Source organism: Oncorhynchus tshawytscha, linkage group LG27, assembly GCF_018296145.1.
Source record: "Oncorhynchus tshawytscha isolate Ot180627B linkage group LG27, Otsh_v2.0, whole genome shotgun sequence".
NCBI classification, from domain to species: domain Eukaryota; kingdom Metazoa; phylum Chordata; class Actinopteri; order Salmoniformes; family Salmonidae; genus Oncorhynchus; species Oncorhynchus tshawytscha.
The window spans coordinates 2990658-3006471 of NC_056455.1; the positions used below are offsets into that span (position 1 = coordinate 2990658).

General features: G+C 41.7%; 2 protein-coding genes across 4 annotated transcripts in view; both read right to left on the bottom strand.

Moving 5' to 3' along the window:
- Nucleotides 1-8026, bottom strand: part of LOC112225881 (stress response protein NST1) — a 51363-nt gene extending 43337 nt beyond the window's left edge. The window contains exons 1-3 of one of the 2 annotated variants that reach the window (XM_042307332.1): nt 7646-8026; nt 7461-7538; nt 6949-7315 (exon numbers count right to left, since the gene is read on the bottom strand). The gene's annotated coding sequence lies outside the window, so the exon portion shown is untranslated. Of the gene's footprint in view, nt 1-6948; nt 7539-7645 lie in introns of both variants that reach the window. The other variant, XM_042307331.1, reaches the window with a different exon arrangement.
- Nucleotides 8027-8848: 822 nt separating this feature from the next.
- On the bottom strand, nt 8849-14854 carry tmem150b (transmembrane protein 150B). 2 transcript variants are annotated; one of them, XM_024389991.2, is made up of 8 exons: nt 14773-14843; nt 14499-14568; nt 13880-13963; nt 12380-12439; nt 11011-11078; nt 10807-10934; nt 10147-10324; nt 8849-9855 (listed from the first exon to the last, which is right to left on the bottom strand). In XM_024389991.2, the coding sequence occupies exons 3-8, from the start codon at nt 13942-13944 to the stop codon at nt 9659-9661; spliced, it is 696 nt and encodes a 231-aa protein (XP_024245759.1). In that variant the 5' UTR covers nt 13945-13963; nt 14499-14568; nt 14773-14843; the 3' UTR covers nt 8849-9658. The 2 variants fall into 2 exon arrangements, with proteins under 2 accessions (XP_024245759.1, XP_024245760.1); XM_024389992.2 differs by lacking the exon at nt 14499-14568 and having other exon boundaries at nt 14773-14854.
- Nucleotides 14855-15814: the final 960 nt, after the last annotated feature.

Here is a 15814-nt window from a genome sequence, read left to right on the forward strand (position 1 = left end):
GACGTTTCAAATGTGTCAAAAATCTTTCTGCTTTGATTGCACACTGTGGGATTTCGCCTAACATATGGGAGTTCATCAATGTTTGATTTGTTTTCAAATTCTTTGTGGGTCTGTGTGATCTGTGGGTATTTTATGTCTCTAATGTGGTCTCTCTCAATCCCTTCCTTTCTCTCTTTTTGTACATTACATAGGCCCCCGTGTCCAGCAGCTAGTGCCGATTGGGCCGCTGACCCAAAAAAAGTCCCCACCCGCGTTACATAGAATCACAATGCACCCCATTACAGTGGGGGACAGACCAGACAGAAGGTCACTCCCTCGCCCTCATGCTCCGACACGACAATCTCCCTCCCTAACTACACAGACCACAGTCTTTTGAGCTAGACTTCCTCCATCGTCACATACGCAAATATACCGTTTCTGAGTGTCTGGGTCTGCACACTAGTGCAATTATATAATTATGTGATTGTCGCGGGGGGAAGAAAGAGACGAGGGCTTTTGTGTGCCGGTGGATGGAATGTGGTGCGCATGGCATTTTTCTGCAAAAGGGCAGTTTTCTGGAACCTTGTGCCAAGGAGAGGAGGGTGAGATCACAGCTGGTAGTGCCCACTCTGTATCTCTCTCTCTCTTACTCTCCCGACCCCCCCCATTCTGTTTTCTCTCTCTCGTTCTCTCTCTCTCTTCATATATACAGTATACCCCTCTATCTGTCCCGTCGAGTTCCAGGTTCGTGCCGCTGCTCTTGCACAGATCTGGCCTTTCGCTGGGTCTGGAGCAGTATTTTGGGAGTCAGAAGATAAGGGTTAGGGCACACTGTGAGACCATGGTCCGAGGGCCTGGGGCGAGTACTCCGTTCTGCGATAGTGGAGCAGCACTATTGTTGCTGGTCAAGAGCTGTTAGTGGGATAAGAGCCATTTGAGCCGAGGCAGGTGTTTATTGAGATTACAGTAGGCTGCAGCACGGCGGCCTATTGAATCAAAGTCGAGACTAACAAATCAGGCATTTCATCAACCGTTCTCTTTTACTGGAAGAGAATGTCTCACTCTCAACCGTTGCAAGATTTTCATCGATGACCTCTCTATTTTAACTCCGTTTTTTTTATTAGGTGTTATTGCTTTATCAGGGGGCCTCCTTTGCCATTTAATGAAAACAGCAGGACCCAAGGTTCTGTGGCACCAGGACTAGTTTAGGAATTCCTCCTCATTAGATGTACCGTACACAATTTCAATCCAGTCTCGTGAAAATATCTATTAGTCTCTGCTACTTAATCCAAGTTATGTTCCCACTCTACTTGCAATGGTTCACAGTACTAGGCCTGCAGTGGCCCCCATGTCTTACTTAGCACACTATAAACAATAAACCAAGTTTGAAACGAAACCAAAAAGAAAAAAACGGGTACTTGGGGGAAAATTCCCATCGAATTCCAGCATGTCTGATCCCCTCGCCTCTCGTCAAAGGCCCCGTCTCGAGATCACACAGCGTGTAGTATGTGAAAGAATGCCAAAGGGGGACGGGGGGGCAAAAGGAGCTAGGGGCCTTGAGATTCCCCGTCTAAAACCGATTACGCCGCATTCAAATGGACGCCAAAGGTATTTTATAGCGGCAATAAAGGTTGTGAAGTACAAAGAAGTAGAATCAAAGGTCATTTAATATCATCCTCTTGTCCACACAGACTGAACTGCATAAACGTGGAGATGAGTCAAGGACTGGACCCCTGCGATCACCATGGCTGGCCCTGTAATCAAGATACTCAGTTCATCTTAAAATACCCCTAACAGATTGTTTGCGAATGCAAAATGTCTGGCTCGACCAGGGGTATCTTCCAAAATGTCTGGCTCGACCAGGGGTATCTTCCAAAATGTCTGGCTCGACCAGGGGTATCTTCCAAAATGTCTGGCTCGACCAGGGGTATCTTCCAAAATGTCTGGCTCGACCAGGGGTATCTTCCAAAATGTTTTGGCATGTCACCAGAATGACATTTTCCCATCAGTATGATCATGCAATGCAGCTCCATGGTGCTCCATAGTGCAGTGCCTCCGGTGGCCAAGTCTGTCCCTACAGGGCTGACAGAGAACATCTATGGAGTGGAGTAGAAGGCGCTAAACTAACATTAGACGAGGAGGTGCAACCTAAAATCATGAGCGCATTTGATATGCGCAACTCTTTCTCACATTTTAAAAACGTTGCGTTTCATTAGCTGCTTGAAATAGCTCACAGAATATATTGTACCCACAGAAGTAAGTTGTGTGGCAGAGTCGGGCTGTAAAGGACATGGGAGATAGGACCACAACTCCCGTGTTGTATTAACCTTGGAATTTTTGTAATACTTGATATAAACGCAACATTCTGTATTTCTACGTTATGACAAAATTGTCCCTTGCTGCTAAAGAAAATGTGACATTACATTTATTTAACAGTGACATTTCACATTACATCATTGTGAACTTTTCCTTTCCTGCAGGCTCAAGCCACCCTCCAGTCTCCCTCCATCCTCTCTTTCTCTCTCTCACTCATTGTTAGCCAGCTGACAGGTGGAGAGACAGACAAAGGCCAGACTTTTCCTGATGTGGTGACAAAATGCTACTGCCACGGGTTCAATACACACGTAACACAACATTAGACAAACACACTATTGCTCCATAAATAAGGTTGCAGAACATCCAAACCATCCAATCTGTAAGGCATGTTATATTTAATGAGTTTACTTGATTTTTGTGACACCGAAAGATATGTCGTATACTGTGAAGCTTCAAAAGTGTTCAGTACGCTGAAGTGAATGTAGGTCAGTCGACGTAAATGGCTTGGTGGCGCCACCATGTGGTAGAATTAACTAAATACAGTCCAGCACCTCTACGTCATCCTCACATAATTAAATATGTAGATAAATAACAATTACACATGACACTCTCCATGATGCATTGTATATTGAATATGAATTGGGTCATTTTCCCCATAACCGCCCTGCTAGCTGTGCTACCATACATTCTAACATACATTCCTACCACAGGAGGCTGCTGAGGGGACGATGGCTCATAATAATGGCGTCCTCCCCTCAGAGTGTATAGAATGGAGTGAATAGAATGGGAAACCATGTGTTTGATAATATTCAATTGAATTCCATTCCAGCAATGAGCACGTCCTCCTCAATTAAGGTGCCGCCTGCGACTCTGATGAGACCGTTGCTGCTCTGGGTCTCGCTGAGACCTTGCTTCTGCATAGTGAGCTGGTGACGGAGCTCGGAGCAAAACAGGTCAAACAGGCCAAAGAAGGACATGACCAGAGCCCACTCAGAAATGGCCGCTCCAGAGCAGAAGGGCACATGAGAGAGTATGCCTACAGACACTAAAGGAGGGAAAGGGCAGTCAAGGTATTGGTTTCCGTGTTGACAGTACGTGACCTTCCTCATTCTGTATAGACAGATTCTGATTTGATTGTGCTGCCATGGAATCATATGCACTTCACCATACAAAACAGCTAGGCAACAGCATGTTTAACTCAACAGAGTAAACAGTTGAGAAAATCGAATCAAATCAAATGTTATTTGTCACATGCGCCGAATATGTTTACTTTACAAGCCCTTAACCAACAAAGCAGTTAAGAAAAATAATATTTACTAAATAAACTAAAGAAAACATTTAATCAAAGAGCAACAATAAAATAACAATAATGAGTCTAAATATAGGGGGTACCGGTACTGAGTCAATGTGTGGGGGTACATGTTAGTCGAGTTAATTGAGATAATATGTACATGTAGGTAGGGGTAAAGTGACTTTGCATAGATAATAAACAGCGAGTAGCAGCAGTATAAAAGGGGGGGATCAATGCAAATAGTCCTGGTAGCCATGGTGCTCCGGTACCGCTTGCCATGCGGTAGCAGAGAACAGTCTATGACTAGGGTGGCTTGAGTCTTTGACCATTTTCAGGGCCTTCCTCTGACACCGCCTGGTATAGAGGTCCTGGATGGCAGGAGGCTTGGCCCCAGTGATGTAATGGGCTGTACGCACTACCCTCTGTAGTGCCTTGCGGCCGAGCAGTTGCCATACTAGGCAGTGATGCAACCAGTCAGGATGCTCTCGATGGTGCAGCTGTAGAACCTTTTGAAGATCTGAGGACCCATGCCAAATCTGTTCAGTCTCCTGAGGGAGAATAGGCTTTGTCGTGCCCTCTTCACGACTGTCTTGGTGTGTTTTGACCATAATAGTTTGTTGGTGATGTGGGCACCAAGGAACATGAATCTCTCATCTTGCTCTACTACAGCCCGATGAGAATGGGGACGTGCGCCTCACAAGTCCTCAACTGGCAGTTTCATTAAATAGTACCTGCAAAACACCAGTCTCAACTTCAATAGTGAAGTGGCGACTCCGGGATGCTGGCCTTCTAGGCAGAGTTCCTCTGTCCAGTCTCAACGTCAACAGGGAAGTGGCGACTCCGGGATGCTGACCTTCTAGGCAGAGTTCCTCTGTCCAGTCTCAACGTCAACAGTGAAGTGGCGACTCCGGGATGCTGGCCTTCTAGGCAGAGTTCCTCTGTCCAGTCTCAACGTCAACAGTGAAGAGGCGACTCCGGGATGCTGGCCTTCTAGGCAGAGTTGCAAAGAAAAAGCCATATCTCAGACTGGCCAATAAAAAGAAAAGATTATGATGGGCAAAAGAACTCAGACACTGGACAGAGGACCTCTGTCTAGAAGGCCAGCATCCCGGAGTCACCTCTTCACTGTTGACAGTGAGAGTTGTGTTTTCCAGGTACTATTTAATGAAGCTGCCAGTTGAGGACTTGTGAGGCAAACTAGACACTCTAATGTACTTGTCCTCTTGCTCAGTTGTGCCCCGGGGCCTCCCACTCCTCTTTCTATTCTAATTAGTGCCAGTTTGCACTGTTCTGTGAAGGGAGTAATACACAGCTTTGTACGAGATCTTCAGTTTCTTGGCAATTTCTTGTATGGAATAGCCTTCATTTCTCAGAACAAGAATATACTGATGAGTTTCAGAAGAAAGTTATTTGTTTCTGGCAACTTTGAGCCTGTAATCGAACCCGCAACTTCCGATGCTCCAGATACTCAACTAGTCTAAAGAAGGCCAGTTTTATTGCTTCTTTATTCAGAACAGTTTTCAACTGTGCTAACATAATTGCAAAAGGGTTTTCTAATGATCAATTAGCCTTTTAAAATGATAAACTTGGATTAGCTAACACATCGTGCCATTGGAACACAGGAGTGATGGTTGCTGATAATGGGCCTCTGTGAGACACTGCTATGTAGATATTCCATTAAAAAATCTGCCTTTTCCAGCTACAATAGTCAGTTACATCATTAACAATGTCTACACTGTGTTTCTGATCAATTTGACAAACAGTGACAAATGACCGCAAAAGCTTGTTCTGTCTGAGGTATCACTACTTGGTACACCACATAAAATAAGATTTTAAAAAATAGAAGTATTGCCATTGTACTTTTCTTCTCTATGCCCAGTCATAGAATTCATAAACTTAATCTCCACTTAAATTGGATTATTTGTGGCAACATGATTTGTGTACTGTAGGTCTGCGTTACTCTGGAGTCGTTAAACCCTTTACAGTGTTGTAAAGACCAGTGTGCCTCCTACCTGATGTAGGGGAATCTCTCTGTGATATTAGAAGTCTCAGCGATACCCGGCAAGAACAATAACTGTGTTTAGTATTCCAACACTTCAGTGAAAATAAAACTTTTTTCAGAACACACTGTGGAGTTTGACACCAACAGAATGTAGCTATTCAGTTCATGTGTTTTGTTTCTCGCTCTCAGAACGTACGTTTCCTGTGTCTATTACTTTGCACCAACAGTACTTTTTTAAAATTATAGACACCATTTCATTGTGCATTAGCTTGAGATACCGGTGACCACAGCAAACCAGCCGGTCCATAACACCGCCAAGCCGATCGGAAGCAGCACACAGGACCACATTATGATCCAGTTAGGTCACCTGGGATAAATTAAACTAGACACCCATTTTAAAGTCATTTAAATGATCCTCTTTGCTCTTCTAATGAATATCTAATCCCATATAGACACAAGCTATGGGCTAAATATGGCATATGTTCTCTACTCTGTTTTGGAACACAAAGTTGCAGTATAATGTACTTTAAAAGTTCAAAATTGTAAGCCGAAAAATATTTGCCACTCAGTTCATATGATTACGTTCGCAAATGTGAAACACTCCATTTAGTATGGTATATTTAGGTTACGTTATTCATTAGGTTAGGTCACATTATGAATGGAATAACGCTTGTACAATATCATCTAAATTAGAGGATGCATAGTATCATATGTCCCAGTCGCACAATAGCATATGAATTGGATGGGAAACTAACTACAAAAGGTTAGGATCATTTACATGAAGGTTAGGAGAACTAAAATGACAAAGGTTAGGTGAATTTAAGTAGCAGGTTAGTTTTCAAGCTATGTAACTTTCAAAATACATAAATCATCCCTGTAAGGATGCAAAATGCATCACATGGGGAAGATTTCCTGACAAGCAAAACATTGTGGGTCTACAATGTACTAATAAAACAAATACCTAAATATACTTTTTTGGGTGGAGTTTTCCTTCAAGTTTTGAATAAGGGTTAGGAGACGGGTTAACTCAAATGTATCAGTTGTCCCCTACTCAACTCGAACACACAACCTTTGGATCGCTAGATGGTAGTGGTACACCCCCCACCCAACTGACCTCCCTCTCTCCTTTTGTTTCTGATTTAGTAGGTATCATACGTCTTGGAGGTGCTAAGAATTACATTAAGTATGTTTCATATGGGGAGAGAGAGAGAGAGAGAGAGAGAGAGATATAGGTGTAGAGAGAGAGGTATAGAGAGAGGTGTAGAGAGAGGTAGAGTGGGGATGATAGAAGGGAGAAGAAGGTTGAGGTTACATACGAAAGACAAGAATGAATAATAATGTGCTGAATAAATTCACTTACTCAAGACAGAACAGATGTTGCAGACCAGGGAAAAGATACAGCTCTGTGGATCATAGGTGTCACATTCACTGGAAGACAAATTCACATTTGAATTATTTACAAATCTGGAAACGACTTGGTAATGAAATATTGACTTTAAAACAATGAGCCACCCGTGTGTATATGGTATTGTGGGCTCATTAACATTTCCAAGCATGTTTTGTTAGTGTTTATACCAGTTTAACTGTGGTAGTGCCTCTATTGACATAGTCCAAATACACAGTGGAATTCGGGGTAAACCCTTTACAGTGACCAGCGTCACTCCTTCCTGATGTAGGGGAATCTCGCTGTGATATTAACAGTCTCATTTGATACAGCGATACCTAACCTGGGAAGAACAAGTACTGTCGTTAGTATTTCAATACTTCAGTGATTTTCTGTTTGTTATCCACACATCTCATTGTGCATAAGACCACACTATTATTCTATCTAGACAAGTAGCTGGAGAGCAGACCAGTCTGTTAGATACTCACACCACCCATATTCCCACAGTGCCAAACACCGCCAAGCAGATTGGAAGCAGCGCCCAGATTATTGTTTACTTACGTCACCTGGGAAAGACGAAACGAGACAACTGAGACACCCAGATACACTTGAGACCAATTTCAATAAAAAGGGACAAAGGTCCTCAACTAAGGAACTCATAAAAACATCTTACCCCAGGCCACTTCAAATGGTGACTATCCCAGAAAAATGAAACACAGATGTCTGCAATGATCTTTGAGGTGTATTGACGGGACAAACAAACCGTCTTACAATTGGGCATGTCAGACGCCTGCCTCAGAGCCTTAGACAGGAAACTGTCAGAGGCACCTGTAACCTGGCAACGGAGTGGAATAGTCAAACAAAACGAAGGTTAATCGTTGTATGTTGAAGTGAGTATAGGCTTGGTGGTGCCACCATGTGGTAGAATTGATGAAGTGCAGTACAGCTCCTCTGCATCACCCTCACACACAGATTCCTGTAACAGTGAAAGCAATACTATGTGACAACAGAGGAACGAAACATAGCATCCACCACTGCAGCAGTCAAAACATTGAAGACAAATTCTCCCCTTTCAACAGAAACAAAGATGTAGGCTCTAGGTGAATAGATGCTGCAGACACCCAAGCAAATCTTGACCTGTATTTTCTGCAGTAATGCTCAGGGTTGACTTGAGACACCATGTAGCATGCTGTCTTTCTAATGCAGCGTGAATCAGTCAGTCTTCACCTTCAGCTCGAGAGCCTGGCTAAATGGACTGACAAAAACGGCAGTGTTCTCCTTGGCAGGCAGTCAATCAGTCTGTGCGGCTGCAACGGCGGAGGACTGGCTGTGTTCTGGAGGGTGCAATGTTAAAAAAACGTTCAGACAGAAATTGGTTATGTAGAACAGCTATACTTATGTCACATAGAATTGGGTGTCATGCCACGTCTATAAATTGTATTTCTATCTGCAACGCTTTTATTGGGTAGTTCTGAAGAAAATGAAGGGCAGCACAGCTGATCACAGCCACCCCCTGCAAACAGCCTTCGCCTAGAGTAAATCAGGAAGTGGTAAGTTTCCCAAAGGTATTCTTTATGTTTTTTGGTAACCCACACCCAAGGCTGCTTGTCCTAAAGGCTTGGACACATAATGCTAATGTGCGTATTTATTCAGAAACAATAGCACTGAAAACAGATTTGGTACTATATATCAACAATATGGACCTTTGCAACTGCACATTGATTGTTTAAATGTTTGTAAAAATAAATCTGATATAACTGCTGTTTAAAAAATAATAATAATAATGTTTTAAATGTGTTTGCACTGAGAAAACATGTCATGTTTTATTTTTTTGACGTAACAGACACTGATGGAAGACTCGATATTCTCTGTACAGTATGTTTAAAGTTACATTTTATTTAACATCAGCAAAATAAATGAAAAACACTTACAGTTACGTAAACCCTCATCAGACACTTGTGTAAACCCTCATGACTTGAAAAAGTATCCATTCCTGTATCACATCTTCTTCTACATAAAGAGTGTAGATATGTTTACAGTGTTCATGTCTCGATGTGCCAATTTAAATAATTGCTGTTGGTACAAAAATAAAGCCAAAAGGGAGAAAATCTTAGATTTGCTTGACTGAAAAACAGTAGAAGACGACAATTAGATTTGTGATATAAAAATCATTATCTGAAAGCCACGCCCCTAATAGGCCACGCCTCATGAAAATAACCTGGGTTACATTAAAAAAAGACCCAGCTGCTGGGTCAACCATACTGAACGGTTAAAAAACTACGAATGGTTAAATTAACCCATGTTTGGGTATTCCAAACAACCCAACATGTTGTTTGTTTGGAATACCCAAACATGGGTTAATTTAACCATTCGTAGTTCTTATTCACGCAACCCAACTAGCTGGGTCAAAATAACCCCGTGTGTGTATGTGTGTGTCTTTAGATGTTAAGCTATGAACAGTGTATCAATGCATGGTCACGGTCTCATTTTTATTTATTTTTTAACCTTTATAGGCAAGTCAGTTAAGAACAAATTCTTATTTTCAATGGCGGCCTAGGAACAGTGGGTTGTTCAGGGGCAGAACGACAGATTGTTTTTACCTTGTCAGCTCGGGGATTCAATTTTGCAACCTTTCGGTTACTAGTCCAACACTCTAACCACTAGGCTACCTGCCTCATTGGCTGTACTATGAAACATCATTCATTCTGACCACTCCGTTGGTGCTCTGAGTCTTCAGACGTTGTTTCTGCACGGTAAGTTGGTGGAAGTCGATGTGACGGAACTCGGACCCAAAGAGGCCAAAAAGTACAAAGAAGGACATGACCAAGGCCCACTCACAAATGGCCGCTCCAGATTTGTAGCCGGTATTATGAAGTATAGCCACTGGGGAGGGAAAGGCCAGTCAAGGAGCAACAACACAAGCAGATGACCTGTCAATGTCTAAACGATACAGTTTGTATACAGTCTCATTCCCAGCTAAGTGTTCTGCCAGTCTGGCCAGGGAATATACACTACAGCCTCCACTGTATTTGTGTCATATTTTCACTGGTATTCAAGTTAATATATTTTGTTTTGCATGCATCAAAAGTGAGTAATAGATGCTTTATATATTCCTACATGAAGAGAGATTCTCTGAGAATGGAGAGCGCCTCAATGTTATATCTGTAAGGATACTGGTGATGACCAGGACGGTGCAGATGCTACAGAATGTAGCTCGAAGAGGTCCAACCCAGTGACGGTCTTTCAAGGGATGGGCTTTGTAGCAGAGCCACACCTGCAGCCAGAAGTAGGCCAGGCCCACGAAGAACGCCAAGAACGCTCCCAACAAGTGGATCCCCATCACTACAGATTGCTGAAAGAGAGGGAGGGAGGGATAGGAGAGAAGATGGAATGAAGTAGATATTGTCAGCAATTATCAGGGTATAACAATATGTCAACTTTCTATGTGTACATGCAAGGGGTGGAGGATATTTAAGCAATAAGGCCCAAGGAGGTGTGGTATATGGCTGTTCTTATACACGACGCAACGCAGAGTGCCTGGACACAGCCCTTCGCCGGGATGTATTGGCATTATAACACAAACCCCCAAGTTGCCTTATTGCTATTACAGTGGCTTGCGAATGTATCAATGGATGTTTGGGGGGATTTGTATCATTTTATTTACACATCATGCCTAGGCACTGTATAAACTGGTTACCAGTGGCTGTCAGCCAATCAGCATTCAGGGCTCGAACCACCCAGTTTATAATAGGACTTGTATCAGAATAATACAGAGATATTATAATAGTATTGAGATAACTTCAGTTTACACTGAAGTGAGATTCTAAACGATACCTGGAAGTTTCCGATGAGGGAGATGCCCACACAGGAGATGAAGCCCAGTACGATACTGGCGATGTTCACCTTGCTGTTCTGACCATAGTCCCTGACCTGCTGAAACCGGATCACCACAACCCACAGGGCTGACAGAGAGAGAAGGGGGTATTAAAAGTGTGTGTGTGTGTGCGCACCTGCGCGCGCGTGCATCTATTCACTTACCCAAGACAGCACAGACGTTGCAGATCTGAGCAAAGATGCAGCTCTGTGGATTATAGGTGCCACACTCACTGTGGAACACAAAATTCACATTTCAATTCTCTACGATTAGAAACACAACATCAGATGTAACAACCTCATAATGTGTATTGGTTAATTTAACAATACAAACCTTATTGTTTCCCCTCTCATACTTTATGTAAAAAATGTGTCTTGTTTTGGGATGATTTGAAGCACAAAAAATATTTTATGTAACTCAATGAAGTTGCTTCTACATGATTTGGACATGAAGCGCAAAAAAGCGAATATAAGTACCATTGTCACGCAGACAGGTAAACACAACTAAAGCATGGATTGCTGTCATACCTTGTCCATAGAAAACCAATGTCATTTTGTAATTTGGGCGAACTTTAATGCTCCATGCTAGTTACGGTATCGGGGCATGAGGTCTGATACCAACAGGCTCAGAGACAGTTTCTATCCACAAGCTATCAGACTGCTGAACACTTGTACTGGACAGACCGCCTGCTCTGATTCTCCACACCTTAGCACACACACACACACAACAGCTGCTGTTACCAGACTCGTATTATACTGCTCAATTTATACAGCTCAATTTATACATGTGTATTGGGGAAAGGTCAGGCCCTTCCCCAATACACGTGTAAATATTGGACTATAAATTGTGCTTTCCTGTATTATACTTACACTGAGTGTACAAAACATTAGGAACACCTGCTCGTTCCATGATATAGACGGACCAGGTGAACCTATGATCCCTTATTGATGTCACCTTTTAAATCCATTTCAATCAGTATAGATGAAGGTGAGGAGACAGGTTAAAGACAGATTTTTAAGCCTTGGAGACATGGATTGTGTATGTGTGCCAATGGGCAAGACAAAAGATTTAAGTGCCTTTGCCATGCTCACCAATTGTTTCAAAAACTGCAAGGCTGCTGGGTTTTTCACGCTCAACAGTTTCCTGTATATCAAGAATGGTCCACCACACAAAAGATATCCAGCCAACTTGACATTGTAGAGTCCATGTCCTGACAAATTGACGCTGTTCTGTGTTTGCTAAAATGTTTATTTTATTCATTTACTTTATGTTGGTATTCTTATATTTTATTATTTGTTATTGTTGTTGCGTTGTCGAGAAGGAACCTGAAAGTGTGTTTTTAATTGGACGATGTATACCATGCGTATCCGATACATATGACTAATACAATTGAATAATGTTATCATCTTAATATTAAAGTTATGTAGTGTTGATTCCTCAATGATTCACTTTTCATTTTGATCCATGCCTTTGGGAACATTTAAGAAGTACTGTGAAACATTGACTTGATTGAAAGACCCGTGTGACTCCTACCTGATGTAAGGGAATCTACCTGTGATGTTAACAGTCTCATTCGATACAGCGATACCAAACCTGGCAAGAACAAGAACTGTAGTTAGTATTTTAATGCCTTCGGAAAGTATTCAGACCCTTGAACTTTTTCCACATTTTGGTAGGTTACAGCATTATTCTAAAATGTATAAAATAGTTTTTTTTCCATCATCAATCTACACACAGTACCCTAAATTACAAAACAAAAACAGGATTTTTTTTTTGTTGCTAATTTCAACAACAAAAATACGGAAATATCACATTTACATAAGAATTCAGACCCTTTAGTCAGTACTTAGGTGAAGCACCTTTGGCAGTGATTACAGCCTCAAGTCTTCTTTGGTATGACACTATAGATGTGGCACACCTGTATTTAGGGAGTTTCTCCCATTCTTCTATGCAGATCATCTCAAGCTCTTTCAGGTTGGATAGGGAGCGTCACTGCACAGCTATTTTCAGGTCACTCCAAAGATGTTTGATTGGGTTCAAGTCCGGGCTCTGGCTGGGCCACTCAAGGACATTCAGAGACTTGTCCCTAAACCACTCCTGTGTTGTCTTGGCTGTGTGCTTTGGGTCGTTGTCCTATTGGAAGGTGAACCTTTGCCCCAGTCTGAGGTCCTGAGCGCTCTGGAGCAGGTTTTCATCAAGAATCTCTCTGTACTTTGCTTCGTTCATCTTTCCCTCGATCCTGACTAGTCTCCCAGTCCCTGTCAGAGTGACCATTGGGTTCTTGGTCACCTCGCTGACCAAGGCCCTTCTCCCCCGATTGCTCAGTTTGCCCAGGCGGCCAGATCTATGCAGAGTCTTGGTGGTTCCAAACCTCTTCCATTTAAGAATGATGGAGGCAACTGTGTTCTTGGGGACCTTCAATGCTGCAGACATTTTTTGGTACCCTTCCCCAGATCTGTTCCTCAACATAATCCTGTTCTGGAACTCTATGGACAATTCCTTTGACCTCATGGCTTAGTCTTTGCTCTGACATGCACTGTCAACTGTGGGACCTCATATGGACAGCCTTCCCAAATCATGTCCAATCAATTGAATTTACCACATGTGGCATCAAGGATGATCAATGGGAACAGGATGCACCTGAGCTCAACTTCGAGTTGGGGGGTTAATTGCTACACATTATACCCCATAATGTTGGATTTTAGTATTTAAAAAAATCAATTTTAGAACAAGGCTGTAACTTAACAAAATGTGCAAAAAGTCAAGGGGTCTGAATACTTCCCGAAGGCACCGTGCATCTTTCAGCCCAAACCCTGTGGAGGGAGACAGAGGCAATCATTTGATGTTTGTTTTGTTTCTTGCACTCAGAGCACAAGTGTTCTATGTTTGTTACTTCTACTGAAAGCAAGTAAACATGAACATTTTCCTCATCATCATATCATTGTAGCATGAGACCACAGTATTCTTCTGCCTATCACTAATAAAGAAGTGGCTGAAGAGGAGAGCACACGTGGATGTCAGATAAATACTTACACCACCCATATGCCCACAGTGCCAAACACCGCCAAGCAGATCGGAAGCAGTGCCCAGAGCCACATAATGGTACACTAAGGTCACCTGGGAAAGACACAATTACTCCTTTGTAGTTTCTTTGAATGCCATGTAGTATCCCGACCTAAGTTTAAATACATGTGTATTTAATTATTTTTTTATTTAAATACTTATTTTCTGTGTATTTTAGTATTTTCAAATAATGTGGTCAAATCAACTACTTGAATCTATTGTCAAATCATTTCATACAAAATGCAAATTCATTATTTTAAATACTCCTAGGACCTGGGATCAAATGCATTGGAGTATTTAGTTGTATTTGAGCATTTTCAAATGCATGCCAATACTTTCCAAGTATACATCCAAATACATTCCAATATGCAACTTCTTGTATTTTCAAATATCTTAATTCTTAATTTAAAGTGGATGTGAACGTAATTGAAATAGTATTTGAACCCAGGTCCGGTAACATTAGTATCGGTTGATTATCTGTTCATACACATCTTACATGATCACAGCTGATGAGGTGAAAAGGACATTTTGAAGCTATAGGCTACCCACTTGAGAAATCACTGAGTGATTCAGAACGACAGATTTTTACCTTGTCAGCTCGGAGGATTCGATCTAGCAACCTTTCGGTTACTAGTCCAACGATCTAACTACTAGGCTACCTGCCGCAATAACGACAAAAGACACAATTTACACAAATAAAGATACATTGACAAGTTTCACGTTACAAGTTAATGTCACTTGCACAAGTACAGTGAATTACCTTTCCCGAAAGCTCTATGACAAGATGTCATAGTAACATACAAGAGAAGAATATTTAAGCCAGAGAAAGATAAATTTAGTAAAAAAAAGTGGTTTAAACTCACAGAGGTTTTCTTGTATGTACAAGGAAGGAGGGAAAGCTGACAAACTCTAGATTTTTTCGCCTCTAACTCAATTCGAAATGCCTCTCCCCCTTGGCCTTGATTGTCAAATATACCGTAATAACACCAGTATAAAGTTATTTCTCACTCGCTTTACCAGAGAGGTTGTATGGTAGAAGTATAACGTTGGGTCAGGGCTGGATTAAGAAATATGCCCCGGGGTTTAGATATTTTATATTATTATAACGGTGATAATGAAGATTGGTACGAGGATGACGGTATTGATTGAGGTGTGAAGATATGACCCGATAGTGATTTTGACCATGGCAGTGTTTTGATTAATTCAAATAAAGTTGCCACGAATCACCATGAATAAAAAGGGTAAGGACATAGCCCATGTTTGAGCATCAGATCATGCCCAAGTCAGTGGAACTGGGGAATTGGGGTTTAGACAGATACGCGAGTTTCCTTGGTAATACTGTACTTGATAGGATTTTTTTCTATTCATGTGTGTTGTGTATATCTGTAGATAAATTTTTTTTTTTTTTTTTAAACATCGTGCAGGATACGGCAACGGTGCGAGGAAGAGCTGACACTTCTCCCTCCACTACCACTGCCTTTCTGAACTGCCTAAACACCCCATCAGCAGTGGAACACCATCACTTGCCACTGCCAGAACCCTAAATGTATTATTTTTTAAAGCGTATTTGAAATTCTCTTTGTAATGAAAAGCGCTATATACAATAAACCTATTCTTTTTAGAATGTGTAACTATTCTACTTAGAAGAATCATAGAAGTACATTTTTGAAGGGGTTTGCTATGCAAGACATTACGGTAACAGCGTGGCCAACAATATTTTTATTTATTTACAACTACTTGCTTGCCAGTAACATACTGTACAAGCTGTGGGCTTCCTCTGCACACCTCGTTCTCACACTCCACATTACCCTTTCTTTCCATTTCAGGTACTTATTTTCTAAATATAAACTCTGTCATACATAATTCATATTGTACATCCACAAACATAGTGAAACCAAAGTATAT

Bases quoted from the DNA above. Each gene is read 5' to 3' on its own strand.
- tmem150b (XM_024389992.2), bottom strand. From the start codon at position 13,944: ATGTGGCTCTGGGCACTGCTTCCGATCTGCTTGGCGGTGTTTGGCACT. The intron at 11,079-12,379 runs GTAGGAGTCACA...TGTGTTCCACAG, and splicing joins GGTAGATTCCCTTACATCAG to TGAGTGTGGCACCTATAATC. The intron at 9,856-10,146 runs GTATCCTTACAG...TTCCCTCCCCAG, and splicing joins CACCGTCCTGGTCATCACCA to TGGCTATACTTCATAATACC.